The sequence below is a fragment of the Necator americanus genome, chromosome I, assembly GCF_031761385.1.
Source record: "Necator americanus strain Aroian chromosome I, whole genome shotgun sequence".
Taxonomy (NCBI): Eukaryota; Metazoa; Nematoda; class Chromadorea; order Rhabditida; family Ancylostomatidae; genus Necator; species Necator americanus.
Window position 1 is genome coordinate 12,940,052 of NC_087371.1, and position 27,546 is coordinate 12,967,597.

General features: G+C 41.8%; 6 protein-coding genes across 7 annotated transcripts; 3 read left to right on the forward strand and 3 right to left on the reverse strand.

Annotated features, from left to right (window-relative positions):
• Positions 1–422: 422 nt before the first annotated feature.
• Positions 423–3,920, reverse strand: RB195_005348 (uncharacterized protein; the record flags this gene model as incomplete). The annotated part of the gene is made up of 1 exon (XM_064177785.1): positions 423–3,920. One exon carries the CDS (start codon positions 3,918–3,920, stop codon positions 423–425), a length of 3,498 nt encoding a protein of 1,165 aa, XP_064034896.1.
• Positions 3,921–4,010: 90 nt separating this feature from the next.
• On the reverse strand, positions 4,011–4,841 carry RB195_005349 (uncharacterized protein; the record flags this gene model as incomplete). Its single annotated transcript, XM_064177786.1, has 1 exon — positions 4,011–4,841. The coding sequence occupies one exon, from the start codon at positions 4,839–4,841 to the stop codon at positions 4,011–4,013; it is 831 nt and encodes a 276-aa protein (XP_064034897.1).
• A 119-nt stretch (positions 4,842–4,960) lies between these two features.
• On the forward strand, positions 4,961–5,179 carry RB195_005350 (uncharacterized protein; the record flags this gene model as incomplete). The annotated part of the gene is made up of 1 exon (XM_064177787.1): positions 4,961–5,179. One exon carries the CDS (start codon positions 4,961–4,963, stop codon positions 5,177–5,179), a length of 219 nt encoding a protein of 72 aa, XP_064034898.1.
• A 59-nt stretch (positions 5,180–5,238) lies between these two features.
• Positions 5,239–6,216, forward strand: RB195_005351 (uncharacterized protein; the record flags this gene model as incomplete). Of its 2 annotated transcripts, none has more annotated exons than XM_064177788.1 (1): positions 5,239–6,216. In XM_064177788.1, one exon carries the CDS (start codon positions 5,239–5,241, stop codon positions 6,214–6,216), a length of 978 nt encoding a protein of 325 aa, XP_064034899.1. The 2 variants fall into 2 exon arrangements, with proteins under 2 accessions (XP_064034899.1, XP_064034900.1); XM_064177789.1 differs by having other exon boundaries at positions 5,386–6,216.
• Positions 6,217–10,565: 4,349 nt separating this feature from the next.
• On the reverse strand, positions 10,566–11,535 carry RB195_005352 (uncharacterized protein; the record flags this gene model as incomplete). The annotated part of the gene is made up of 3 exons (XM_013436774.1): positions 10,566–10,575; positions 11,239–11,334; positions 11,408–11,535. The coding sequence occupies 3 exons, from the start codon at positions 11,533–11,535 to the stop codon at positions 10,566–10,568; spliced, it is 234 nt and encodes a 77-aa protein (XP_013292228.1).
• A 14,598-nt stretch (positions 11,536–26,133) lies between these two features.
• On the forward strand, positions 26,134–26,532 carry RB195_005353 (uncharacterized protein; the record flags this gene model as incomplete). The annotated part of the gene is made up of 1 exon (XM_064177790.1): positions 26,134–26,532. The coding sequence occupies one exon, from the start codon at positions 26,134–26,136 to the stop codon at positions 26,530–26,532; it is 399 nt and encodes a 132-aa protein (XP_064034901.1).
• Positions 26,533–27,546: the final 1,014 nt, after the last annotated feature.

Sequence of the window (27,546 nt, forward strand, 5' to 3'; positions counted from 1 at the left end):
TCATCCGATTGTGTTTGTGCGAAAGCCTTGAATGGGGGAGCGTTGTCGCAGATTATTCTTTTCGGGCACCCGTTCGTGGCAATGAAGCGTCGTAGACAATGGAGGAATGTATTTGATGAGAGACTTCGTATAACGTCGACTACGATGGCACGGCAGTTCAAGCAGGTTATTAGTAGGATCCAGCATTTTTTGGTTTCCCCATGTTTGGATTTGTACTTCATTGGTCCCATGACATCAAGTCCGCAGTTTTCGAAGGGATAATTGGGTTTGTTGACACGATAATCAGGATGTGCAGGGAAGTCCGGTAGCTTGAAGGGTTTCGCATTGTTTCGTCTGCAAAGGAAGCAGCGCTTGTTGATGACGCGTTTCACTGTTGACCTTCCTTTGGGGATCCATACTGATTTTCGGAGCCCGATTAACGTTTATTCTGTTCCAGAATGGTGATTCAGTTTGTGGACGTGTAGGATGAATAGTTCGGTGATGTTGCTTTTACGTGGAAGTAAAATCGGTTCTTTCGTCTCCGGAGGTAGTGCAGACTCATAGATTCTTGTTCGAACTCTGAACAAGTTTGTCCGTCCGCATTTGAAGAGTGTAAGTTGACGTTGCAGATCACTGCAGGGTGGGTCCTCGATTTGAGCCATTCGGAATAGAATTATTTCTGCTGTGGATCTTAAAGCATTCTTCGTAGTTCCGAAGTGTTGGGCAGCCTTCGTCGAAAGTCTGGTGATGAAGGTGAGGATCGTCACGAGTGTCCTCAGCATATAGGTCCATTTGCTGAACCTTTCAGATTCCACGACTGGTGTCATCGGTTCATTTTCTGGCTCTTGATGTGTAGTACAGCATACGGTGGATGCAAGGTGTTCTTCGGCATCTGAGTCAATCTTTTCGCTTGGCCACGTGTCTTCTTCTTCGAGGAGGAAACTTGGTCCATTCCACCAGAGATTGTTGGAAATCAGTTCGTTGATTGTGCATCCCCGGCTTGCGACGTCTGCAGGGTTTAGTGAACCTGGTATGTGACGGAATATTGCATCTTTAGCCTTTTCTCGAATTGTTCGAACGCGGCTACGTATGAATATGGGAAGGTCCTTGTCTGACTGTGTCCATGAGAGAGCGACTCTGCTGTCCGACCACAGGAAAGATCGGTCTATCGGGATGTCCAAGTGGAGTTTCAGATAGTGGAGTAGATTGGCGCCGATGAGTAGACCCGAGAGTTCCAGTTTTGGTATGGTCATCAGAGGTTTCTTCGGAGCCAGACGTGATTTTGAAACCAATAGCATTGCTCGTTTCGGATGACCATTGATCTTTTCCAGCAAGTAGGAAGAGGCGGAGTATGCGGACTGTGACGCATCGGTGAAGACGTGGATGTCGTATTTTGCGTCGGGTGCGTTGTTTTGTATTAGCAAACGTGGAAAGGTCACCGAAGACAAGGTCCACGACTCGCTGATTTGCGTCCATTCCTCAAGCAGGTGTTGTGGTAGTGATTCATCCCAGGTGATATTTTCCGTCCACAATTTTTGGATGAAAATTTTTCCCACGAGTACGACTGGTGAGATCCAACCGAAGGGATCGTAGGTGCTTGCTACTTTTTGTAGCACTCTCCTTTTTGTCCATGTTGTTCCTGTTGTACATCTTGGTAGGTGTATTTTGAATTCGTCCGTAGTAGTTTTCCATGTCACGCCTAAGATTTTGCATTGTTCGTCGACTTTGGATTTTTCTTGTTCCTCCATGAATCTGTTCAGTTCCTGATTGTTGCTGACATAGTCTCTGATATTCATTCCTGCGTTCTGGAAAAGTTGTTTCGAATCTTCGTAGTATCGTTTTCCTTCGTCCACAGATGATATTCCGTAAAATACGTTGTCGACGTAGATGTTCCGCAGTATTTTTCTCGCGAGCGGTGTTCCTGTACTTGCAAGATGGTAGTGGATGGTTGCAGCAAGTAGGAACGGGGAACATATGAGGCCGAAGAGAACGCGACGAAATCTGTAGACGACTATATTCGAACAATCTGCTGGTTTTGTAGGATCTCGCAGCCAGAAAAATCGGGTGTAGTTTCGACTCTGTTCCTGAAGTTCTACCATCAAGAAGGCCTTTTCAATATCGCTGGAGACCAGTATTGGCATTGTTCTTGTTCGAAGAAGAACTCCGAGTAGGTCTGGTAGTAGGGTTGGTCCTTTATCGAGTACCTCGTTGATGCTCATTCCTCCTTTCTTTTTTGCTGAACCATCGAAAACACAGCGTACCTTCGTGTGTTTTTTCGACTCGCTGATGACACCATGGTGAGCGAGGTAATGACTAATGTTGGCTGATCGGCATTCATCGATTTCTTCTATTATACCTCTCTTTAGCTGGTCTGCAAAGATTTCGTGATATTTCTTCATGTATTCTGGATTCTTTTGAAGGGCTTTCAAATTCGACAGGAATCGAGAGAAGGCGAGATCGCGGTTAGTTGGTAGTTCTGATGGATTACCTTTGAATGGAAGTTTTACCGAATATCGTCGTTCCTGCTCGTTGTACTTGATTGAGGTGTTGAAGTCTTCCAAGCACTTGTCATCATCGGATTGATTGGGATTGTCGACTATTCCTAAAGATTCGTTTGACCAGAAACGTTCAACGAGTTCTACCAAGTCGGAGTGGCGAGCAGGATTGGTCATTGAAGTGGAGAAGGTGAAGACGACGTCATTCGAGGCGTTGAGTCGGAAGGTGTTGTTCGCTACGATTTTGCCGATTCGAGTTTCGAAGATTCGATATCCGTTTGGTAGGTAAGATATGCTGAACTGATCGTGAAAAACGAGGTCCCAAAGGTAATCCATACCTATGAGAAGCTTCGGCGTGGCGATTTTTCTGACGAGGTGCTGATTGTCTTCATTTTCTCTGAGGATCGATGCGTACTTGATTTCCCTGGTTAGCACAGGTAGTGCTTGGACGTGGAGAAGATGTGTGGTGTTGTCCGTGCAGCGGATGCCGATTTCGTGATTAGTGGCTTCCATTGATATTAGTTCTTCCGTTCCGAACATTGTGATTCGTTGTGGGTTCGAAGGTCGTAGTTGGAGTTGTTCGATCAGGTCGTTTGAGATGTAGGATTGGGAAGCTCCTGTGTCCAGTAGAGCTGTGACGTGAGTTTCCTTACTTTCATCGTCTGGGTTGAAAAGTGCGACGTCGGCACACATTAGTGGAGGTTTGACTGCTCCCTGTGGTAGCTGAGTGGTGTGAAGGGTAGTGGCTGGTTCCGCAAGGTTAGGTGGGAGTGAAGGTTGTTCGGAGAAGTGTATGTGACCCTGCCGTTCGTGAGGTTGTCGCTGTGATGGTCGATGAAATCGGTTCTTCTGAATTTGGTTAGGATGTTCGCTACCATTAGCTGCCTGAACAGGCGGCGTCTCCATTGTCGTTGATGCGAGTGGTCTGGGAGAATTTCTCAAGCAGAGTGAGGTATGATGTCGTTTTGAGCAATGAGAACACGTTTTCTTCGAAGTGCAATCCTTCGTTAGGTGATTTCCCGACAAGCAGTTGAAGCAGAGGCGGTTGTTTTTTGCGACCTGGATTCTTTCTGATGCGGTCTTATATGTCTGGCAGTTGAAAGAGTTGTGATTCATCTTCGAGCAAAAGTTGCATCTTTTCTGACGGAAGGATGGTGTGACCTTCTTTGAACGGATTATCTGCGTTTGATTACGAATGACGTGATACGTGTACCTGTTCGTAGAGTCGGGTTCCTGGAACTCCATTTCGCGCAACGTGGATTCTTTCCTGACAATGTCCGTGAGAATGCGGATGAGTGCTGTTGGGGTGAGATTGGCTTGGTTGTTGGTTTTGTCGTAGATCCGGCTCCTCACGTGGCGCGGTAGCTTGTTTAGGAGAATAGCTCCAAGACCATATTCTTTGCTGTCGTCTTCATAAGTGCAAAATTGTCGTATTAGAGCATACATTTGGTTATAAAGTACCTGTAGCTCTTTTCCTGCTGGATCACATGGGGGAAGACTGGCTAATTTGGAGAACAGTACATGTCGCATTGTCACTCAATCGTCGAAGTGCGTTTTGAGAATGTCGACCGCGATGTGGTAGTTGGCGGATGTAATCGGGAGGCCTTGGATGCAGTGGAGTGCTCTTCCCTTGAGTGAAGATTTCAGCAGGGAAAACTTGGTTGCGTCATCGATGTGCGGTTTATTTCCGATCAAGGTGGAAAAACGTTCCCAGAATTCTTGGAACTCAAGGATCGAACCGCTGAACATCGGAAGATCGACTTTACTGAGAAGCGATGCGTCGACGAAATTGCAAAGGCTTCGCGAGGATTGGTCGATCATACTGGGTCTAGGATGATGTGGAAGCACCACTTGTTCAGTTTGGAGGGGAACTGGCGTTGAGATGTCGTTCCGTTGTTCCGTTTTCGGGTTCTGCGAGTCGAGGGAGAGAGCTTCTGATGTTGCCGGGGTAGTGGGGATGAAACCTGGAAGCGGAAGTTGGCGTTTCTTGAACTCTTCTTCGATTGCGTCAAGAGCGGTGTCCATTTTCTCAAGAACTGGTACTGCCTCTTGTAGACTGGTACGATAGTCTCCATATTTGTCGATGTACTGAGAGAATACCATTTCCTCTTCTTTGTCTGCGGCAATGAGTGAGATCCAGTTCTGGTGAAGTTGCTCTAGTCTGGTATAGCTGATGAGCAGATTCGATCGGGCGTTCAGGCAATCTTTGCGCAGCATTGGTAGGTCATTGGAGTCGACATGATTGAGTTGCACATTGTCGATTGTCAGCTCGTAGTCAGCAAGGACATCGTAGACTGCTCCAATATGTCTCGGCAGTTGTCTTGAGAGTTTTCCGATTTGGCGGCGTATGGCTGATGAGTCGGTCATCTTTCACAGTATTTGAAGAGGCGATGAAGTGGACTGGAGTCGTTAAGGGTCTCTTTGCGAGTGCTGGCGAAACGGGCTGACGGGTACTCGTAGTAGTTGCTGATGAAAGCAGGTATCCGATGAGCTTTGCTGGAAGCGGGTACTGGACAGTCGTGGTCGACGGCGGATACGTGTGGCTGATGACGATGGACACTGTGTGGGGGAAGAATGCACACCCGGCGGTTACTGATGATGCTGGTGGCGGCTGCGGTAGAAGGGGACACTTGGCGGTTACTGTTGAGCCTGATGTGGTAGTCGTGGGTGAAGATCACAGTTTCGGTCGCGTGGTCGCCATTTAGTCGTTGATCCTTGCTTGAAGCTTTATTCGTGGGCTGTTGCGAACCACATATGAACAATCATGCGGAGCTTATATACGCATCCAGTCATTCTTCGCCCAGGACGAACTACACGTGTGAACAACATCAGATTGTCACTCTTGGGCGCGATTTCACCTCAACTGCCCATCCTTACGTCAGCATTCATTACCGATGGCACAAGAACAGCAATGACGATGAAAGTCCAAGCCAATGAATTGACACCACAAACACCGGCGCAACTTCAATGTGCTTCCAAAGCCGACGCAATCACATTTCTCTGCCGTTTCTCTTCAAGAACGTGCACATGCTCGACAGGACCGTACAAGGCCACTTGCACTTGCCCGGAAGGAAAGATGTCAAAACATCTACAACACAACACCTTGCCATTAATCAGCAAAAACGTCATCATCGAGAAATATGACGACACCATCGCAGCTCGCACACAAGTTGGATCAGCAATCAACGTCCAAGTGAATATGGAAAACGTTAGAATCGTCTCAATACAAAATCAAGGAAACTGTTCCGTAACGTCTTCTAGCATCGAAGGATGTTATTCATGCCTCGTTGGAGCCAAAATTACCGTCGTGTGCTATTCTACTGAAGAACAAACAACAGCTGACATCACCTGCAACAAGCAGCACCAAATTGCCACCTGCACGAAGAGAGGAAAACTAGCCGAACTGACCTTCCACTTCAACTCCCCGAAGGTATCGACAAGTTGCACCATCTCTTGCCCCGGAGGACAGTCGAGTTTCCACCTAAGCGGTCTCCTCGACTATGTCAACGACGCACAACTTCAAAGAGAGATAGCAGTCAACAGCGAAATGGCCGTTAACAGGCCAAGTGATACTTTAGAGAAAATAGCAGATTGGTTATCCTCACTTGTAGACAAATTCAATTTCTTCAATCTGAAATTCCTGCTAGTCTGTTGTATCCTTGCTTTGTTTCTGCCTTGTATTACTTCAATAACGTCTGCATTTAGAGATACCTTTCATTCATCAGCCAAGAAGCAAACCTAATTGTCTCCGGGAGTTTATCTAACCGATAAAATTGATCACATTCTTCCAATACCTTTCGCTATAGCATGGATTAATCATTTTCTCATTTGTTCATTGTTTTGTCTGCAATCTATACGATGAGCCATATTCATATTAGTCATATCTCCAGAAGACAGACAAAATTAAATTCTTGGATGCGTATATAAGCTCCGCATGATTGTTCATATGTGGTTCGCAACAGCCCACGAATAAAGCTTCAAGCAAGGATCAACGACTAATCTCAGGCAACTATAAAGGATGGGGAAGGTAAATGCAGGTGCACACTGTCACTTGAGATATGAAATACAAAACCCAAATGATAAACGAGGGAACAAATTTTAACTAAACTGAAAACACTCATAAACCCTACCTGATTGAATTAAACTATACACACTAAAACAAAATATGCATACCTGAGTGTAATAGTAGCAGTAACCCAGTAACGAGAGAGCAGCACGGTTCTAAAAAGTAGAAAATAGCAACTGAGCAAGAATTACCAATTCAATACTAATTATATTTTTTCAACATTTCACAGATCAACACTTGCATTTGGGGTTCGCTGTACTTCATATTGGAGGACATGGATCACTTCATTGTACTTCCCATCTTTGATCTGGAAATACAACTGATGTATCCATGGAATTCGGCAGATCTTCAAGCATCTGACTCATCTGCGTCCGTTAATTTCTCTTATGTGATCTAGCTAGGCGAACAAACACTGACCATTCCATAAATAGTGCTTGTAAACTCTCCATCCTTTATAGGGGCGAATGACATGCAGATGGAGCGGTTACGAACGGGCTGGAACAATGTAGCACTAATTCCACAACGCCGGCTCGGCGTCCGTTTCCACGGTAACCGTACGAGACGTTCCGGTAGATGTGAAAGAGCTGTTTAGGTCATTTTTCACTGGAGTAGAGCTCTCAAAAGAAACATGAAAGACTTTCCTACCCACAGAAGAGAAATATGTTTGGTTGTTTGAAAAATCCACAATGATCAAAATTTAATCAGCTCTATCCACAACATATGACCTGCAGCTATTCTCCATTTGCGGTATTTTTCTTTTTTCTACTACCCTCTCACTAAAAGGAAGCATTGCGAAATGTTCAGCGTAATTAACTAAGCTGGACGCTTAGATTACGCTTTGGGTATGCTGTAGTCGAGCTGGGACCATCGGAAACTGCAGCAATGAACGGTAGTATCAAGAGTCCTCACACAATCATAACCGCTGCGCTCCACCGCACTGCTTCAAGCGCAACCGCTTACGCAACTGCACCGTACTTCATGTCGTTTTGATTCTATTAAAGGCATCACCCCACGAATCTGAGGTGGTGCAGATTTCAGCTGGAGTATTACGGGATGGGAGACTATGGAGAGGGGCGGGATTCCGTCCATTTCTTCCTTGTTGCCGTAAAAAGCGACCCGGAAGTTACGGCTTAGGGCGTTCCGTCGCGGGGCGCTATTTCCTACAACGAGCTCGATTGGAGCGCGCCAGCCTTGTGCACGCGCCGCATCATTCCGGCCACTTTTTACCCGCGATTAGGAAGAAATGGACGGAATCATCCCCCCCCCCTTTATAAACTAAAAAAAAAAAAAAAAAAAAAAACTAATCCCACCTCAGATTCGTGAGGTGATGCCTTTAAATGCGAAGGTGTAGTAGAGTCAAAACGACATGAAGCACGTACGCAATTGCTTACGCGGCTTCTCTCGAGGCGCTTTGGCGGAGCGTAGAGGCTAGGAACGAAGCGAAACCCTTGCTAGGAGCATCCATCGCTACAGTTTGCATCGATCCCAACTCGGTTTTAACTGCTGCCTCCACCGCGCCGTTTCGATCTCGTACGCAAATGCACCGCAACTACACTCTGGATCCACGTCGTTTTGACCCGACTATATTTGATAGTATTTCGCAGTGTTTAAAATTTAAAAGTTACCATTTTGGCGATAATATCCACTACTAGTGTACACCATTCACGAACATCCGATATTGTGACAAGTTTTCGTTGGCGCTATCTACTGTCTCCGCGCATTGCCTGTTCCTCAGAAGAATCTACATGGGTGTGCTCTTTTCATAAGCAGAGTTGTAGTCAAACGTATAGATAACAATGAACATCAATGAGCCACCTATATCCAGCGATTCACACAGTCTACACGCCTGAAGAGATTCGGCACAAGTCAAAAAGACTGCTAGTCGGAGCCGGTGTTCCGACCTCCTTCACTTTTGGACGGTAGTCGAAAAGGCTCCCTTCACTCTTGTGCGATTGGCGAAAGGACCCCCTTCACTTGAACTGAACCCCATGAGCTAGACCCCCTTCACCTGAGGGAGGTCCGTCTCCTCCCTATAACATCTATGGGTTCGTGTAGAAAGCCCCAGGCAAGTTAATGAACAAACGCTAGACAAGTATAATAATCCCTAATTCGATCCCATTCAAAAAAAAGAAGAAAAGCTGAAGATCATCTCCGTTGAGAATGAATAAGTGCTGTATTGGCAGCCGTCGTTATCGATGTTGATGTTAACATAGAGGATTAATAGAGGATTAATGGAAAAAGGAATATAGGGAAATATAGAAAATAATATGATCCTGGTATACCCTGTTCTCTTGCCAAATGATCCGTTGCAACGTTCTTGCTAAAACAAAATCCACTCATTCTGGCACAGGTGATTGGGAACCATCTGAATTTGGGCGCGCAATCCGTTTAGCACAGAATCACAGCGAAAGAACAACAGAATCGCCGCATGTATATTTGTTTTCGATTGTATATACATAAGTCATTGTAAAATAGGAAAATTGTGGATATCGCGAGACAGGCGTGCGTTGTCATTTTGTTCCCTTTCCTCTGCTTGAAAATTCTTTGGGATTTTTATGAGATTTTTGTGAAAAAGGAGTGGATGGTCAGAAACGACTCAATCGTCTCATGGATTACGTTATCATTTGCTCAAATTTCAGCAGCACGGATGCAAACTATTAAATGGGGTGAAAAATAAACTGTTATCCTTCACCCATTGCGAATTCCTTGACGAAATTCTGGGGAATAAGAGTGGTTCAAAATGACTAAGTCCGCTAACCGCCGTATGCTCTTCATTGTCCACTGAAAGCAAAAAGAATGAAGTGTCTGGTGTTAATCAATCCGCTTGGGATGCGCTTCCACGTTCACTTCAACTCAGAACCTTTTGAGGTCTACGAACCCTTGTCTAGTCTGCACAGCGGCCTGCGGCGGCTAGCCGATGTGTCAAGTCAGTGTTTTTATCATCGCAGGCTGGTCCGGTACCAATTTATCGGCGCTGGAGAGATGAAAGGATTGGTTGGCACTAGGACGGTTTCGAACCATCGATCGATCGTGCAATCACAAGTTTTGCCGAACGCGCTAGACCTGCCCCGCTTCCTCGTCTGTTACTGGTGACAATTCTATGACTTCGCGTCCCAAGATTTTCTGGTTTTTCACGCTGCACCTATCGAGCCTAATTACACGTGCTCTCTGTGCCTTTCACCTTTTACGTAAGTTGAATTGATGCAGTAAGCTATTGCCAGTCCAAGTTTTTTGCACCGGGAACTGTTGCGCTCCGCATTCAAGTTCGCTTATGGTTCTCCTTTGCTATTCCCAGCTATCTCGAAGTGAAGGTATGTGATATGATAAACCTGATTTGAAGGAACCTACAGTCAAACGGCTCCTTCTAAGAAAAACTCCTGAAGCAAATCTCTTAACGTTACTAATCAAGTTTTCAGTTCTTTGACACACCGAAGCTACACGAAAAAACACACTTTCTTTTCTGAACGACTGACTTAAATTCCGCGGGTAACAATCGATATATGGATTTGATTGCATGGATCATTCACCGTAATTCCATACAGTACATGCAGCGAAATTTCGCCGAGCTATTTGGGTGCTCAGAGCATGCTCTCGCGCGAGGCGCGTCGCTCTAGCACGGCTGAACATATTCGGCGCGGACTATGCACCCTCTTCCCTATTTTAGGTTAGTCCTCCTTACTCGTTGTCTCTTCTACCCTATTTATTCTTGTAGAGACGAAATAGAGGCAAAAGAAATTTACTGTAATCTCAAGGATTATTCCCTGTTAAGTGCTTTACATTTCCACCTTGTTCCTTTCTTGCGTTTCATGGATGTCTGTTTGATCCTGCGTGCTCAAGCTCTATTGAAAATAGCACAAGAAATATACAAGTCACAAAACTGTACGACTTTGATGAAGTTTACAAATATACATAACAGTTCATCTTTTATTAACAATCACAATAATATTTGTTTATAGAACTTGTGTACTGGCCACAGCGATAATGAGCGCCTTCCTCGCATCTTCGATTATCGTATTCACATCTTCTCATCCGAACCTGAACTGCAGACCTTTTTTTTCTAGAACAAAATCAATTTTATTCAAGAGAATATCCACAAGAGAAGTTTTTCCTTAGCTATGTAGAACCATAAGACTTCGGTATAGGTTAGAATTTTAAGTGTTGATACATGGGAATTCAATAACCAGGAAAATATATTGAGATAAGTTGAGACAACAAAGAACTAAGCACGAAGGGAACACATATTCTTAGCCAGCTCCGAATAATTTTTAGTTTTTCAGCCAATTCAAAGAAGATGCGTCTTTATTAGCGAAAAGCAGGTCATAGCAGGTTGAATATGCTGAGAGAGTGAGAAATTAGGGTTCTACCAGGGAGAGAGAAAAAGCAGACTTACACCTATTTATAAGTAAAGAATTTGGGTAGGTGAACTCATTACATTCACACAAACGTTTCCGTATAACGATTGATTAATTAAGAATTAGGAATTCAGATTTCCTCAACTACGGTGAACTTCGATTTTTCACCCTGTAGCACGAGCTTGAGGCTTGAGACCCGGTAAATTTTAAGCGCGGAGAAATAAACATAGGAGAAATATTAAGAAAAATTTGGGGTTTCTTATTGCATCCTGTAATGCGAATGTCTGCTCCATCTAGTGCACGATTTCTTAGTTTTCACAAAAAAAAATTCCGCACATATCGGTACCTTGGTTTTTGAATTCCGTCTATCGATCTCATCATAGATGAAAACTCTTCGAATCCCTCAAGCGGGGATCTTCGGAACTTCATCGGCATCGCTCTTCTAAAGAATCGAGAGGGAGCATGCATCAGTTTTTTGCTTCAATGATAGCCAGGAAATTCAACAGTGGTCTTACTTTGCGTATTGTTCCTCTCCATCTCGTCTTATCTGCCCGTATCCTCCATAGTATTGGGGAAAATCGACGTTGAAGGCTCCGACGGCTAGTAGTGATAAAAGAAGAGCAAGAAGTGTTGTGAAGTTCATATCTGAAATACGGGAAAGCAATATCAGGGAAGCTATTGCCTGAGAACTCCGCGAAGAGCAGCTAAGTGATCAACAAGCACAAAATAGTTTGGAATAAATTTACGACCAGGCAGGAAGTTTAGAGCATCATGGAGAAAACCAGAGATGAAGGGCAGCTCCGGAAATTTGGCACTGCTCTGATCTGTCAACTGGATTTCTGCGTCTAACTAAACTAAATGCTGTGGAGTTGGGCTTAGACTCTTCAAGTCCAATTTCTATAAGTCACAATCTCTCATGAGAAATATTTCATCCGGAGGGTATGCAGAAACCAATGTCAAACTATAGGCTGGTAAGAATATGAAATTGAGATTTAATTCATTCTAGAAATTTCTGGAAGCAGTATGGCATGCTGATAAAATTAAGCCAAAGCGAGAATGATCTGTTGATGTATTTGTTCAATAGTTAGCTTTAATCGGACTAACTTATCCCAATGGTAAGCCATTTCTTCAAATGCGCAGGAGTCACAATTTATTTCAAAAAATTCTGAATCAGGTATCCCTGTTATTGAGTAGAGTTAAGCTACCATAAAAACAACGACCCTCTGCTACTCAAGTAATGTGCGTTCAGAGACTTGGTCGGTCGCGAACATATGTCCTTAGGGCACAGATTCCCTTGCGGTAGTTGGAATTGGATTGTTGAAATAGAAACAATAAAGCCACAAACCGTTAGTTTCTTGTATTCTACGCGAGAAAACATCACTAATTTCCTTCTACCACTTCTCTTGATGCCTTCTGTAGTGATGCTCAAAGTATTTTTAGTGAGACCCGCTTACTTATGCACTCTATAAAAGGAGATTCGTAAAAAATATTAAAAACTAATGCCTTTAGCTGTATGTTGATGGTAATTTTTTTCTATTATCTTCTGTGTGGAAGTTCTAGAAGGTAGTGCGGAAAAGAAAACTCCGATCCAGTGTAAAAATGAATGTGAAAATGTAGATGTGAAATAAAATGCTGGTGGAACTCTCAGCTAATCGTCATTGATGCGGACGTAGCCGTCGCCGGCGATCTCGCCCTTTACTCTCAATTTTAGCTCTTCATTCCAGTATTAAAAGCAGAAACTGTAAAAGAAGTACAGAAATATATTTTTAAATGCCCTTATCCAGTGACTGTATGCGAGAAATCGTAGGTGCCGCGTTTCTCCTTCAAAGAACAGAATCAAAAACTAATTTTTTTTTGAGGGCGAGTACTGCTTTTAATGATGAGATTTTTGAGCAGTGTTCGAAAAACGGGTGACTATCATACTGCTTTGAGACTCTACCAGATGTTGTTCCGCTTTCTTTTTTCAAAAGAATCTACAGCTAACGAAATTGTTACAAAAAGCTGCGAAAGCACAGAATGACGGGATTAGTATCTCGAGATTTGACGACGTAGCAACGAAGCTAAACCTAGCCTCATTTCTGACTTCATTCTCAGCTTGATTTCAAACCTGAAGCAACTGGTGTTTTAAATAGAAGAGAATTAAAAAGTTCCATGTCGGTTCCGTAGTCATGAAGCTAAAATCCTACTCACATCTAGTAAAATCAGTTCCAAGGACAATCTTTCATTCCTGAAAAGGCTCGTAGATTTTCTGGAACATTTTCACCGAACCAGTAAATTTTACCACCAGCAAATTTTATCAGTAAATTTTTCATTATTATCATCGGGCACAAGGAGAAAAAAGGGCTCAGAACACTTCGACTTTTCTTTATTACAACTCTATCTCATTTTCTTAATTCCTAATGAAGATTTTCTCCGTCAAATAGTAAAAATAAGTTGGAACAAAAGGTTCATTTTAATTTCCTAGTGTTAGAAGTCGAATTGATTTTGCTTTTTAAAAGGACTAAAAACAAAGACAAAGACTAAAGGCGCGAAACAAAAGAAAGTTCGAAGAGAACATGACCTCCACTCTGAAACATCTATTATGAAAAGCTTCTTAAAACTTCCGAATTAGGCTGAAACAAGCATCCGAACATTCAAAAAGCGTTTAAATTTTAGAGATATGAAAATGAGTCATTCCTATTTTTTCAAAAAAAAAGGAAAAAAGAGACTCAAAAGAGAGAGTTTGAGACTTAATTTGATTTCGCGCTATAACCAGTTGTGAAAAATGCTCACGTATCGTTCCAAGCTTGATTTCACCACTGTTTCTACGAAAAGGAACTGAACTAGGGAGTTGCTTCGGAGTTCTGACCCGAGATAACTCGTCCACTTTCACATTAAATAGAGTTTGTGTAAGAATTCAATGACGACACCACAACACGTCGCATGGGCGCAGCGAGAATATTTATATGCTCCAATGGTGAACCAAAAACGAAATTGTTTCCGACAGGCCTCGAATAAATGACAACTGGACGGTGTGTCCGTCAGAGATGACAAGGTAACCAGACACTTTAGCAACTATTAAGGCCAAGATTAAGCCCTAATCTGTCACCACACCTCGTTTCCTATCGTATACATTCCCCCGAAGACATGAGAAGTACTCGCTAGCGTGAGCATAGTTGAGCTTTCGCTGACGTTAACTGACAAGAAATGGATATCCGGGCAAGACGACAAGGTCAGAGGCAAAATAATTGAGAGCCCTGCACCCTTAATATAGCTACATTCTTAAAATCAGAATAAAGCTGGGGTAAAAAATGGAATCAAAACTTGCCATTACTGAGGCAATTCGTCCAGAAAGCTTTATTCATTTACCGTTGCTGCGACCCCGTGGCAAGGGCTGCTTTTAAATTGCGAGCGGGACAGTTGGATCGTTGGAAACGAAGTCAAGCAGCCAATAACTGTCACTTTCGTGTTTTTGTTGGCGAAAAACAATGACGTCTTTCTGTCGTCTTTGCCTTCCATTCATCATCCAATATGTTTCAGCTATCGCATTTTTCTTGGTACGAAATCAACTACCCTCGGTAGAATAAATTATTTACAAAACCCTTTTGAGTCACTGAATTAAGCTGTTGAGAAGAATTCATTGGTGCATTTCTTTTTAAGTTCCAAATTTTAATGCCAGATTAATTATTTTGGTGCAATTCAGTCTACTATAATAGTCAAAAGCGAATTCTTTTCTGGTTGGCTCTCCGCAATTTCCGCAAAGCCTTTTCAGTCTATCATGGAAAAAACTGAACCAAGAAGCTGGAAGGAGCTATAAGCTGACTGTCGAGAAGTCGATATTATCGATTCGATTCGCAGTGATCTCATACTCTGCGCCTAATTTTCGGCCTCCTCGTACTATTATTCGAAACTGTAGAAGAACGACAGAAATGAGCTATTTTTAATTGTGCTTAACGGTAGAATATCATAAAAGTGAAGTAGTTGGGAAACTCGGTGAAAAATATAGAGTTCGTGGATTACAGATTACAAGTAGTGTGAGCGTGCCTTCGCTCAATTCCTACTAATTGTCCTGAAAAAAAGCGTGGGAAACGGTGTTTATTCCTACGAGGTACCATTAAAAGGCACCACCATTGTGCACGGGCCGCGTCCACTTGCGAGCGGTAGAAGATCAATTAGATCTTCTCATCTGCCTTATCAGGTAAAACCTATGAGTGGGCTGCTGAGGGGACCGCCGCATGTACGAGGGTGCGTTCCGGGGTAACTCGGAGGAAGAGACGCCGTTCTCACGCCGTTTTTCACATTCAGGAGAATTGAACAGGGCCAGGCTAACACTCGTAGCCTACACCCCGAACTCTACATTTTCCTACAGATTCCCCAACTACGTCAGTTTTGTGATACCTTGGCTTTATTCTTCGCTAATCCAATGACTATGTACTCAGAAATCATAGGTCTCATTTTTTCGGCATTAAAGGATAAGGGATAAAGTGTCTGGGGTTGATCACCACGTTCACTTTAGAATTTAAATTTAAAATTTAGAATCATTTGAAGTTATGAACGTGTAACTGGCAATGATTTGCAGGGGCTAGCCGATGTGGCAAGTCAGTGTTTTTATCCTCCCAGACAAATTTGGTACCAGTTTATGGACCACGGAGGAAGGAATGGCTTAGTGAGCACTGGGGCGGATTCGAGCTCCTGATCGATCGTGTAGACAGCAGAACCTCTGACCGCGCTACACCCGCCCCTCTCGGTTACAGGGCAGTAAAATTGAACACTTCTTTCCTTTCTCTGCGTAGCATTCCTTTCCCCTTAGTCAATGATGTGCTTCATTTAACGAATGGAAATCTGTTGATGAAGGAATCGGGTGCAGGAATCATTTGAGAAATCAAGAAAATCGAAACAAGGTTCATCTGTAGGTGACACTATTCTATTACAGGTCAATATGAAATCGCCTATCGGAAAATCCATGAAATCAGAAGATTTGCAGGAATGAGATTCAACCCCAACAGCAAAACTAATTTTTCAAACTCTTTTCAATGTTTTGAAAATGTTGTAGTCAATAACAAAAATAATAAAGAAAAGGTCTCTGGCGTTTCAATCTGCTTGGGATGCGCCAACGCTTTCCGACGAAAATAGTAACTGCTGAGTTTTCAAGAACGCGTGCTGGCGACTACGTAATGACTTGCGTAGGCGGAGGCCACATGATGCAACAGTAAGTACTTTTATCTTTCCAGACAAGTTTGGTACCACTTTATCGACCCCCGGAGTATGAATGGCTGAGGCGGTTTTGAACCGTAGATCGATCGTGGGCTTAATAAAAATAATAAAAATGAATAGAATTACTCGTCAACCACTTTCATACATCAAAGAGGCGCCTGATAAATTTCTGTCGTCCTGAAAGAAAAAAGAGAGCAGATGCAAAGCTGAAAAATAGATAGTCCGAGCATTTCGTAACGTTGTTGGTGTGACTACTCGACTCGTAGCCGGAAGAAATGCGCGCAAAAATTGCTCGAAATTTTTATAGGCCTAAAACACGAAAGACTTCTAAACATGTCTTTGTCTGGATCCTACGTACGTACGTGCATAGTAATCTAAGAGGAACAGAATCTTAGAAAAATTAGAAAAAATACAAAAAGAAAAATGACAAATTTTTGTAACTTTAGAAAAATAACATATTTTTGTGGTACAGAGTGGGGAATGAGATTTCTTGGATTAAACAGGGAACGTTTTTGTCTTATTAGCAACTGTACGCAATTTCGAGCTTATCGGAATTCAAGCACAGCCAGAGGCAATTCACCCGTAGATTATTAATCCGTAGATTTTTGACCAACTCAGGGATTTCTCGTACTACAGCTGCAAGCGCGAATATTTCATAGAAGTAGTCTGCCATCTACTGCTGAATAGATCAATAATTAGGAAAGTTCTTTTTTTATTTTCCTTCCTCATCTTTGCAGAAAGGGCGGTTTAGCGCAGCCGATTAGAGGTTCCGCTGTCTACGTAATCGATCGGAGGTTCGAATCCGCCCTAGTGCTCACCAAAGCTTTTATTCCTCCGGGGTCGATAAATTGGCACCAGACTTGTCTGGGAGGATAAAAGCACTGACTTGACACATCGGCACATCATCACATCTGTATAGGCCAGTTACACGTTCGTGGACCTGAAACGATTTTGAATCGAAGTGAACGTGGTGGCGCATCCTAAGCGGATTGATCAACGCCAGAGACTTTATCGCTTATTCTTTATCCATCTATGCAAAAAATTACAGTAGGCATAAATAAGGGGAGAAGTACGTCAATCAGTTTCAGATCGTAGAAAAAAAGTCGAGAAGAACATTAAATGAAAATATTGTCGAAACGCACTTTATGCATCACAAATGCATACTTTAGAAATCCCAAAGAAAATACAGTAGTCTGAGAGTGGGATTTTTTCGACGACAACTCAAAGGAAACAATCGAAGGCGTCGGATTAAAGGCATTCCTTCGTTCTGTCATTATGTCAGGTAACTCAAACGTAGCGAACGAAAATCTCCGTCAACGGCTGCCATCTAGAAAACCATCTTCTTTCATGAATTACATGGTATCCTATACGAATATTAGAACACAGAATGGAATGTAGGCCCTAATTAATTACTTCTCTTTTATATCTGACTTATATTTATATCTGACAGAATGACAAGACCTTTTCCAGCCGCATACTGATGACCTATTTCATAAACAAACCAATTTCTCTTAAATAACAGAAATCTTAGAATTCGAAAGAACCATCATAAATTTAATTCAACATTTTATTACTCTATAAAGAAGTATCCATACGCATGACATCTATGGAATTATTCATCTACATAAGAATCTATAAAAAAAATCTATTAAATGTTGTCACCACAAACTATACCGACGGACATGCTATTCATCGTGTACGCAACTAGAAAATTTCGTGAGGTCCCAGAGCGAAATAATCAGTTGAGGTCTTCTGGTAAGGCCACACCCTCTTCGAATTCCTAGTTACCCTGCCTGTTGCGCTGCTCGATAATGAATAGCGCAGGAAAAAAAGATGGAAACGGGTCCATAGAGATCTCTTTTTTTCAGAGGTGGATGCACAATAAATCCGCTAATTTCTTAGCAGAAGACGAAAAGACGCGCGTCTTTTTTCATAACTCGCCTCAGTTTAATCTTTATTTTAAAGTCTAGACCGATAGATTCGAGTGCTCGAGTTCTATAAATTAGGCATGATTACTAGTTTTAACGCCTACTTCTAAAACATTTTTTGGAAAAAAAAATACTGTTGGCTGGGGTTTATCAGGGTTGAGTCCGAGATAGTTGCACTCCAAGGATGCATGATTTTTGCCGTCAATATATTTCTTGAAAAGTAGAACGGCTATCACGTGTTCGTAATCTACTTACCGTTGCAAACAATTTGATACCTCTCACAGCTGAAATTCCATAACTTTGAAAATGCTATGGAATTATAGCTGTGAAAGGTTGAAAAAAGTAATTCGTTTCAACTCAACAAACGATCGAAGTTAATAGCTTAAAAAAATTCCTCTTATAGTATTTGAAAGAAAACTGTGACAAACTAACTATGTAGGCCACACACCCAGCTAATCCTGTGTCACCACATTGATTAGTGCATACGAAAAAACAAAAATAACTACAGAGAAGAAAGCTGTGCTTGCAGAGCGTTTTTCTTCGAGATAGTCTGCTTTATTCTGGAAAAGTGTTGGGAATTGCCGGAAACTTTTGAATCGAAAAATTCAGATAAAGAAAGTGGTACCTTACCAAAATGTCCGTAATTTCGTCAAGGATTGGCAGTTGCATAGTTAGGCAGAGTCCCACTTTCATTTCATGAGTTTCCGATAATTTTCAGGACCTTACGAAAACAAAGCAGACTATCTTGAAGAATGTCGCTCTGCAAGCACAACATTCTTCTCTGTAGTTGTTCTATTCATTTCGAATGCAGTAATCAATGCGGTAACACAGGAATAGCTAGGTCCCTACTTCCTGAAGACTATATTCACTTAATATTTGAGAAAGTTTCCAACTAAGAGCAAAAAATAAACTCTTTACAAAATCACATAAAGAGTTCTTATCTTTAGAGGTTCAGAACTGAAGGCAGCTGAAGGATTATAAAAAAAATCGTATCAATTCAGAATGGTTTTTTAAAGTTTTCAGTAGTTTTTTCTAGTAAGATCGTCTTTTAAAGTGACATGTCGAGAGAAGGCAAACCTCACTTGTTAACGAGTCATAAACTTCCAAAAAATTACAATTACATATGTAATGTAGTAATGTAATGTGAGACACCGAGGTTGTAATTTTGGCTGCAAAAAAAGAAATAATCCCGTTTAGCTGGAAGATCAAGAGACAAGAGCATCTCATAACGAATAGTTCTCTTTTAGATCTAATAAGTAAAATTTTTGAGCTGCTAATGTCGATCATTTCCAGAGTTGAAACATGCTACTTTAGTCAAATTTTCAATATCTTCAACACTATGGAATTTTAGCTATGTGAGGTACTAAATTGTTTGCACCAGTACGTAGATTGCGAACATTTAGTAATCGTTTTACTTTTCAGGAAATACATTCAAGAGTGATTATATTTATACGAATAAATTAATATATAGACTAGTCAATTTCACACTGAGTCCACTCTTTTATGCATGGGAATGCTGAGGAGACAATATGAAAAAAGGATAACGATTATGGATGAGCAGTCAGAAGAACTGCTACATTTGTTGTGCGTTCTCAGTGGATATGTAAATAAATATCGTCAAAAATAAGTTCGCTAGGGTGATCGCGGCGCATCACGCTGTTTCTATACCTGACACAATTCTTTCCGCTCTCTGCCCTACGTCAGCCGCACATCGCACGAAAGAAATATTAGTGGCGGTCAAAAGGAAGGAAACTCTCAAATAAATGCGAACAAATAAGAAATTTTAATAGATTTCGCCAATGTTTGCTGTGAAATGAGCAAGAAATTCGAAAGGTGAACACAACCTATGCATACTTGAACTGGTTTTGCCTCCATCACATGACCAAACATATTTTTGAACAAAAACCGAAATAAAATAAATTCCAAAAAAAAATTCTCGGATAATCTTTACTCCGACTTCGTAGCGGTGAGAGAAAAAGAGCTTCAAAACCTACTTAGGAAAAAACGTAAACCTACAGAACGTAATGTTTCAAAACCATTAAGATACTTGAATGTTGAAGAGAAAAAGAAAAACAGAATAGAATTAGGAATAGAACAAAAAAGAGAGGATTTCATTTCAAAGAAATATAGCCATAAATATAGGGAAAAGGTATGTGACCTCGTTTTCCTGGAATTCCACCGCATTCGTGATACTTCAGAGATTCACGAAAAGGTAAACAAAAAAATGAATGTTCCCGAAACCCTATTTTTAGATTAATGCGTAGATCGGTGATGAGAGTAACCAAGGAATACTCTATCAAGGATCAAAAGCCCAAATATGTGCAGTTAGACGTTGGATCTGTTTATAGGATGAATTAATGATGAGCAAAACATCAACTATAAAGAAACATCCATATCATCTACCAAACATTATTACTAAAGTCAGTAGCGCTTACTAATTAGGAAGCGCTTCTGACTTTACTAACAATGTAGTAAATATTTTCAATAACCAGTGATCGTATCACGTTGTATTTCTAGGAATATTAACGGGAGATTGCTGAGGGTATGAATGATTCTTTTGTTCTAACGTCATCGCCATTCGCATCGTGCTTCGAAGGCGATGACGATGAAACAAATGAACATCGTATTTGAACTAAAGTTCTTGCAGAACAATGAGGTATTGAACTGAAGTCGTTTCCAGTTGTTTCTACAAGAGAATTTTGGAAAAAAAATCTAAATAGCGGCTAAAAAACCAACTTTCGCTTATATGAAAGCCAAAGGAAAGGAAAAGAAGAAGTCAGAATACAGGGAACTGGATAAGCCGCTGCACGCGGTGAGCGTACGCAGGAGCAAAAAAGATATCTATTTCTTAAACATCACCTGCTATTATTTAGTGATATTCACAATTACCGTAATGTGGCTAACGAAGGGTCAGGAAATGCTAAAGTTCCGCAAAAAAAAAAACAAAAAAAAAAGAACGGATTCTGTGGATGTGCATATTCCACAGGTGCGCAGTAAGCATTGCGCCGGGGGACATGGCTCGCTTACTACTGTCCCTGGAACAGAAATAAGGAAGAAAGACACCACACTGCTACATATACATTCGTATGAACGAAGAAAAAGCGTTCTGCAACGGGTGTAAACCGCTCAATCCGATTTCTCCAGTAGTTCAAGCAACCGAAAAATCAGTTTTTTTTTACATTTGCACTTCAACAATGTAGCTGAAGGCAGCTTCTGAGGGATGATAATGCTAAGGAGATAGAATTTAGACTGACTTCCACTTTTCTACCAAAGACTTAACTATTAATTTACTATTTGCTTATTTAACTTATTTCGAAATAGAGTAGATACGTTGAAAGCAACAACAGCACTAAAAATCACGCAGATACTTATTCAGGGTAAGGAGGCGTAAGCGCCTAAAAAGTGACGACAAGCGCTTTTACGAAAATGTATAAACCTACAAGCGTAGTAGTACGATTCGAATCATTTCCGCAATCATCGGCTATTCTAATGGTTCAACGAAGCGCGTCGGCGAGTCCACCATGAAATTCCGGAGGCGGTCTAATCAGAGAAATCCCTAGAGCTCGACGACAGTGGCGGACCACTGGGAGCGAAGAGACCTCAAAATATGTTTGGAAATATTTGTAGAAAAAACCTTTCATTTCTATCAACAGAGCAATAAAGTTTCACGAGAATAAAAATGTCTCGTGATTCATCTAGGTATCACGCCACTGACAATGCATTATTGGGTTTAAAAAATCGAATAATTGTTGAACTACTTGCTCCTATTCTTGTTCCTGGTCAAAAGCTGGGAGTGATTCACATTTGGAAAAAGTAAATATACTAGCAAGTAAAAAACCACTTTAAGATCCCCACTCCACCTGCACAATTTCAGAAAATCTTTGATAGCTAAGGCTTAAAGGCATCACCCCACGAATCTGAGGTGGTGCAGATTTCAGGTGGAGTATTCGTATACGGGATGGGAGACTACGGAGAGGGAGGTGATTCCGTCCATTTCTTGCTAATTGCCGTAAAAAACGGCCCGAAAGATGCGGCGCCGCACAAGACTGGCGCGCTCCAATCGAACCTCTTGTACAAAATGGTGCGCCAAAACGAATGAAGCCGTATTGTCCGGGCCGTTTTTTACGGCAACTAGGAAGAAATGGACGGAATCACCCCCCTCTCCGTAGTCTCCCATCCTGTATACGAATACTCCACCTGAAATCTGCACCACCTCAGATTCGTGGGGTGATGCCTTTAAACCAGTTTTTGAACCGCAGCAGTTCACCTTTTGGAAACTTCTGAGTAAAAATTCCTTTTTCTAAGTTTCTTAATCGGTCGTCATATTTTTCTTTCACCGCAGTTAATGGCTCCGAGTCTCCACTGAAATTGTCACGAATTTTGACAGGTTGAACAACGTCGTAACAAATATGCACAACAAATCTTCCAGGAGAATTTTTCTTTTCTTCTTTTCTTCAGTTGCACGCGTCAATACACGCAAATGTGTGCATATCGTGCAGAGCAAATGCTGCAAACTAGTCTTCATTTTATTCTAAAACATTTTCCCGAACAAATTTGTCCGAAACGGTGGCATTTTGTACAACAACGTATGTACAGCCACTGAGGCTCGGTCTTTGGTTTGCTGTTTTTCGAGTGTCATTCTTGACAAATGATGCTTACAGCTTTACTTTTTTCCGTTCTATTTGCTATTCTGCTAATAACATTCATTTCAGAAATTACATTATGAACAATATTCGTAAAAGCAGTAATTTTATTGTTAATGCTCTTACGATTACGTCAATAAATCCTATTTAGAGCGATCCCATAGCAATTCTATTGAATTGTCGTTTCAATTGTTTCCATTAACGAAAAATGAATTCGCAGAACCGAGCGCAGTGAATTCGATACATAACGCCAGCAAAAATCCCAATATAGGCATTCCAAGAATGATCTACTGCTAAATTGTAGTCACAGAACACATTTCTGATCATGCATGCAACTTGAAGGCAGTGTGTCATGAAACTGACCAATAATGGCGTCGATTTCAATGACTAGACAGTGGGGGAGGGGTGTTTAGTTCACAAGTATGAATGCGATCACGCTCAACTCCGTTTAGTAGCTGATTAAACAAGACGTAACCACCTCTAAGAGCTCACTTTGGAAATGATGATAGTAAGATCCAGAAAAAAAGGTTCGGAAATATGCCGAAAATATCAAATAGAGGGCTAACATATATGCGATAGTCGGAGACGGTGGTCCAACCCCCTTCACTTTTGGACGATGTGCGGAAACCACCCCTTCACTTTGGGCGGTTGGTAAAGGGATCCTCATCACTTGAGCTGGAGTCAATGAGTAAGACCCCTTCTCTTGAGGAGGGTCAGGCTCTTCCAAATAGCACTTATAAGGTGTTTGTCCTGCGCTGATGAAACCGTCTATGTAAGTAAGATTAATTACGGTGAAAAAGTAATAGAAAATGAACATCTTCGTATCGGATATCGCTTTTGTTCTATTCGAAATCAGAGGATGAAAACAGTGAGAAGAGGTCAAAAGGTAATGAAAATCATACTGCACTGGTGGGCAAAACTTCAAGGGCGAGAAAGGTAAAGCAACATAACATTGTATTAACAACTCGGTGGGAATGAATGTGCGGGAGTATGTTGCCAGAGGGCACACAGTCGTGGACAGAAACCTGGTTGTTAGATGGGGTGAGGTCTAAGCGACTATAGCAAGACTATAGAACTATATAGCTCCCTACTACGAGAACTCCCCACTGATATTGTGGCCAGTATGGAAGCACGTTGCAGAGCAGGTCCTGCCGTCCGTGCCGATCACACACCCTCTTAAAAACCATGTCCCTTCTTTTATAATCTACGAGGGACCATCGTGAATTGCGAATTGCGGTGACTACAGTGTAATTGGTGGATTTGAATAAAAATGTCATTTCTGTTCGTCTCATTGCGTATTTCCTTGTTGCCTTCTGCACCATACAGTAGCAGTTCTTTCTATGCATGGTCCAAGTTTTATCGGACTATCTTACTAGAGATTGACTCATCATGCGAAAGTCATGGAATCATCATGGAATCATGGAACGGGCAACGGGTCAATATTCGTATTGGAGAAACCCCTTTCGGCTTTAAGTTTTGCACATTAATGTTTGTTGAGACTTTAGAGGTTTTCAAGAAAAGGAGTAAAAATTTGGTGAGGATGAGTTTGGTGGCCAAAAGAGAAATTAGATGGGTGTACGTATTGATGTGTATGCTATGTTAACATGCTTTTTCATGGTCCGAATTTGAAAAATAGCAAGTTCGTCTTCCGTAGAAATTAAGAAATTTCACGCTCTGGTGAATACTGTCTCTCACGTACTTCTTCAGCGACGGAGACATGGTCAGTAAAATGAGTTCCGAAATCTCGGAAGTGCTAGAATTACAGTAATATTTTCACATTTCGTTGCCTTCAACCAATGTTTCCACTTTTTATTATACGAAGCTAAGATCTGATTCTCGAAAAGATATAGTTCTGTCAGAATTTCTGCCCCTTTCAATACTCGCGCGGGCGGCTGCCATGCGGTCCGGCTGGCGCTTCGCCACTCCCGACCTCTCACGTTATCAGCGTCTTAAGCTAGAGGGGGTGGGGTCGCAAAATAACGCTTAGGGAAGCTGAGTTCTGGGCTGAATTATAGCCAGATCGCCAAATTATGAAGTTAGAGAAGGTGGAAATGAGCGACTGGGAGGTAGTACTATAGAATCAATGTTGGAATTATCTAGGATTAAAGTCTGGGGGAAATTTCAAATCCGTAATTATATATGGCTCAGTTGTCGACTGCAGTGCAAAAGGGTATAGCGGATAGACGGGTACATGGATGGAGAAGAGGACGGAAGTATGAAATCATGGACGATAGATGAGGGGAAAAAATGATTAAGTTTTCGAATGGATAAGAGCTTGAATAAACGGATGCATCAAACACCAACGAAGAACGAATGATGAGACTTCGCATGTAAATTTAACGGTGATATTTTTGGTAACTAAATAAAAAAGAGGAAGAGCAGTGAATTTTTTTGGGAAGAAAACTAAACATGACAGCAAAAAACAATATAAGTTGGAGGATTTTTTTCAAGCACGAAAACATTGAGCGAATTCAAAAAAGAACAAGTAAGTGCTACGCTTGAAAGCGAAAATTGCAGAAAATCCAATTATAGATCAAAAGAAATCAGGCCTGGAACACGAAATAAAGGCTATAATAGTGTAACCCAATAATGACAAATACATATTCAGCGTTATTATGGTCAATCCTTGAATCCTAATTGTGAGGTGACCATAACGAGGTCAAAAACAGTCAATCTAATTCATCTGAGGATTTGGGTGCGCCCCTCCTATCCTCTCCTTTGGATACTATGGAGGTCGAGAGTGAACGAAAACTATGGTGAAAATTGTATGTTACGAAAAACGTGTCAAGAATAAAATAGAAAATCTGTGAAAATGAAGACTCGAAAAGAAGAAAATTAAAAACGTTTACTTACGGCAAGAATGCTCATTCTTTTCTGATAGGATGTATGTGTAGGAGCGGGACTCTAGTTAGGAAATTTAGTTAGTCTCTAGTCGTCGAAATAATTACAACAAGAAAGAGAAGGAAGAGCGCTCCCTGTCAGGAGGAGAACCGAGTAAGTGAGGACGCGTCGCGGTCCGCAGGACAAACATAACACTGAAGATAAGTAAGATAAGTGGGTACCGTGATACGCAACGAAGAATGTATGTTATGTTCCCCAGAGGAGCGCAGCTCTATCTGTTCTGTCGTCCATTACTTCTTGCAACCCAAAGTAACTTATGGGATAGGAGCAGCAGTTCACGTGTAAATTTTATGATCATGCCTCCGGTAGTCGAATTTTACACAAAGGTCGAGAAAAACGATTATGGGTGTATACGAGAGATTCAGCAAAAGTTATAAATATTTTTCAGAAACTCTCGAATATCGTTTTTCCGTTGTTTTTATTTTTGGATACTAAATGGTTATACTAAAGTTATCAACCGTAGAAAATTTCATAGCGAGCGAAATCACATGCAATAGTATTGGGAAGAACATATTAAGCCTCTATCTCTTAAGTTACTTTGAAATATTAAGAGAGGGGCAGCGGTATTCGAAGCCAATGCATCTAGCGTTTCTGGACTTTGAAGCCGCGTTCGACTCTCCTCACCGAGACCGTCTTCTCAACGCGCTCCGCGCCGATGGAGTACCAAGAAAGTTCGTTCGCTTGCTTGATGACATGAATCAAAGAACAACTGCTGCAGTTCGAACACCACCCGGATGTACAACACCGTTTGAAGTGGTAACTGGAGTAAGACAGGGGGCAGTGGCAGGACCTTTCCTGTTCAACTTCGTAATCGACGACATTATGCGAAGAACAGTCGACCAGTGTCCTGCCGACATTGTCTTAGCACCATCAGGGTGCCCCTTGACTGACCTCGAGTACGCCGACGATGTCGTTATATTCGCGGAAAGCAGTACGAAACTTCAACATGTTGTCAACCTTGTATCAAAGCTGTGACTATTAGCCTATGGCGCCTACGCCCTTCCGAAAAAGTTGAATGAACGAATGTGGATCTATTCGAGCACAACGAACGGGAATCAGGGTTCACGAATCGTTAGAACTCGTTTATGAGTTCATGCCTCCTCTACGCTTAAGAAAAATGGCAGCTACGAGAGAGATGTTCAGCAAAGATGCGTTAAGGCCACTTCTGCATTTAACTCCTTAGCGAAATGCCTTTGGTCGACCCCCATCACCAACGAAGTCAAGCTGCAAGCAATATAACTCAAGTTCAAACAGTTTGGAACTATATACCCAAAATATCATAATCATACTGTACGGGTATATGTGGAAAGCTTTTGACGACTTTTGCTCTCTATGTCGTCGTTTACCGTAATAGCTGTGGAAGCGCATTTAGCTCCAAATTGTAGCATTTGACAGGAGCACTGAAACTGACATCACTGACAACACCATGTCAGGCGATTTCAGAGAAAGCGCTCATTTTAAAAGTGCGCTTTTTTTCTCTGTAACATTTCTAATTTTATGTTACAGTGATGGTGTGAAAATATGACTGCTAATAGCAGCATCGGGTTAGTGCAGGTCAATTAGGTAGCTCTCATGCCATTTTTGACCCTGTTTTACGGGATCCCAAAACACGATAGACCTTGAATATGGAAGTGTCAAAGCGTAACAAAGCTAAGATAAAGCTAATTGGTGTAAACGGGTCTCGAAGCGGCGCGGTGGAGATAGCGGTTGGAATCAAAGTGGGACTATCACGAACTGCAGCAAAAAAAGGTCCTTCAAAAATTCTTCCCCCAAACACCCCCCCCCCCCCCTCCACCCCCCCCCCCCACCCCCCCCACAAAAAAACAACCCCCCCCCCCCCATTTTAAAACAAAAAAAAAAAAAAAAAAAAAACAGGTATCATTTGTACATTTTTAAAATAATATCAAGGAGTTTCCGCAGAAGTTCTAAAAGCTCAATTGTATATGAGTTAGAAAGTTAAACCAAACATTCAATGAAGCAATATTAAAC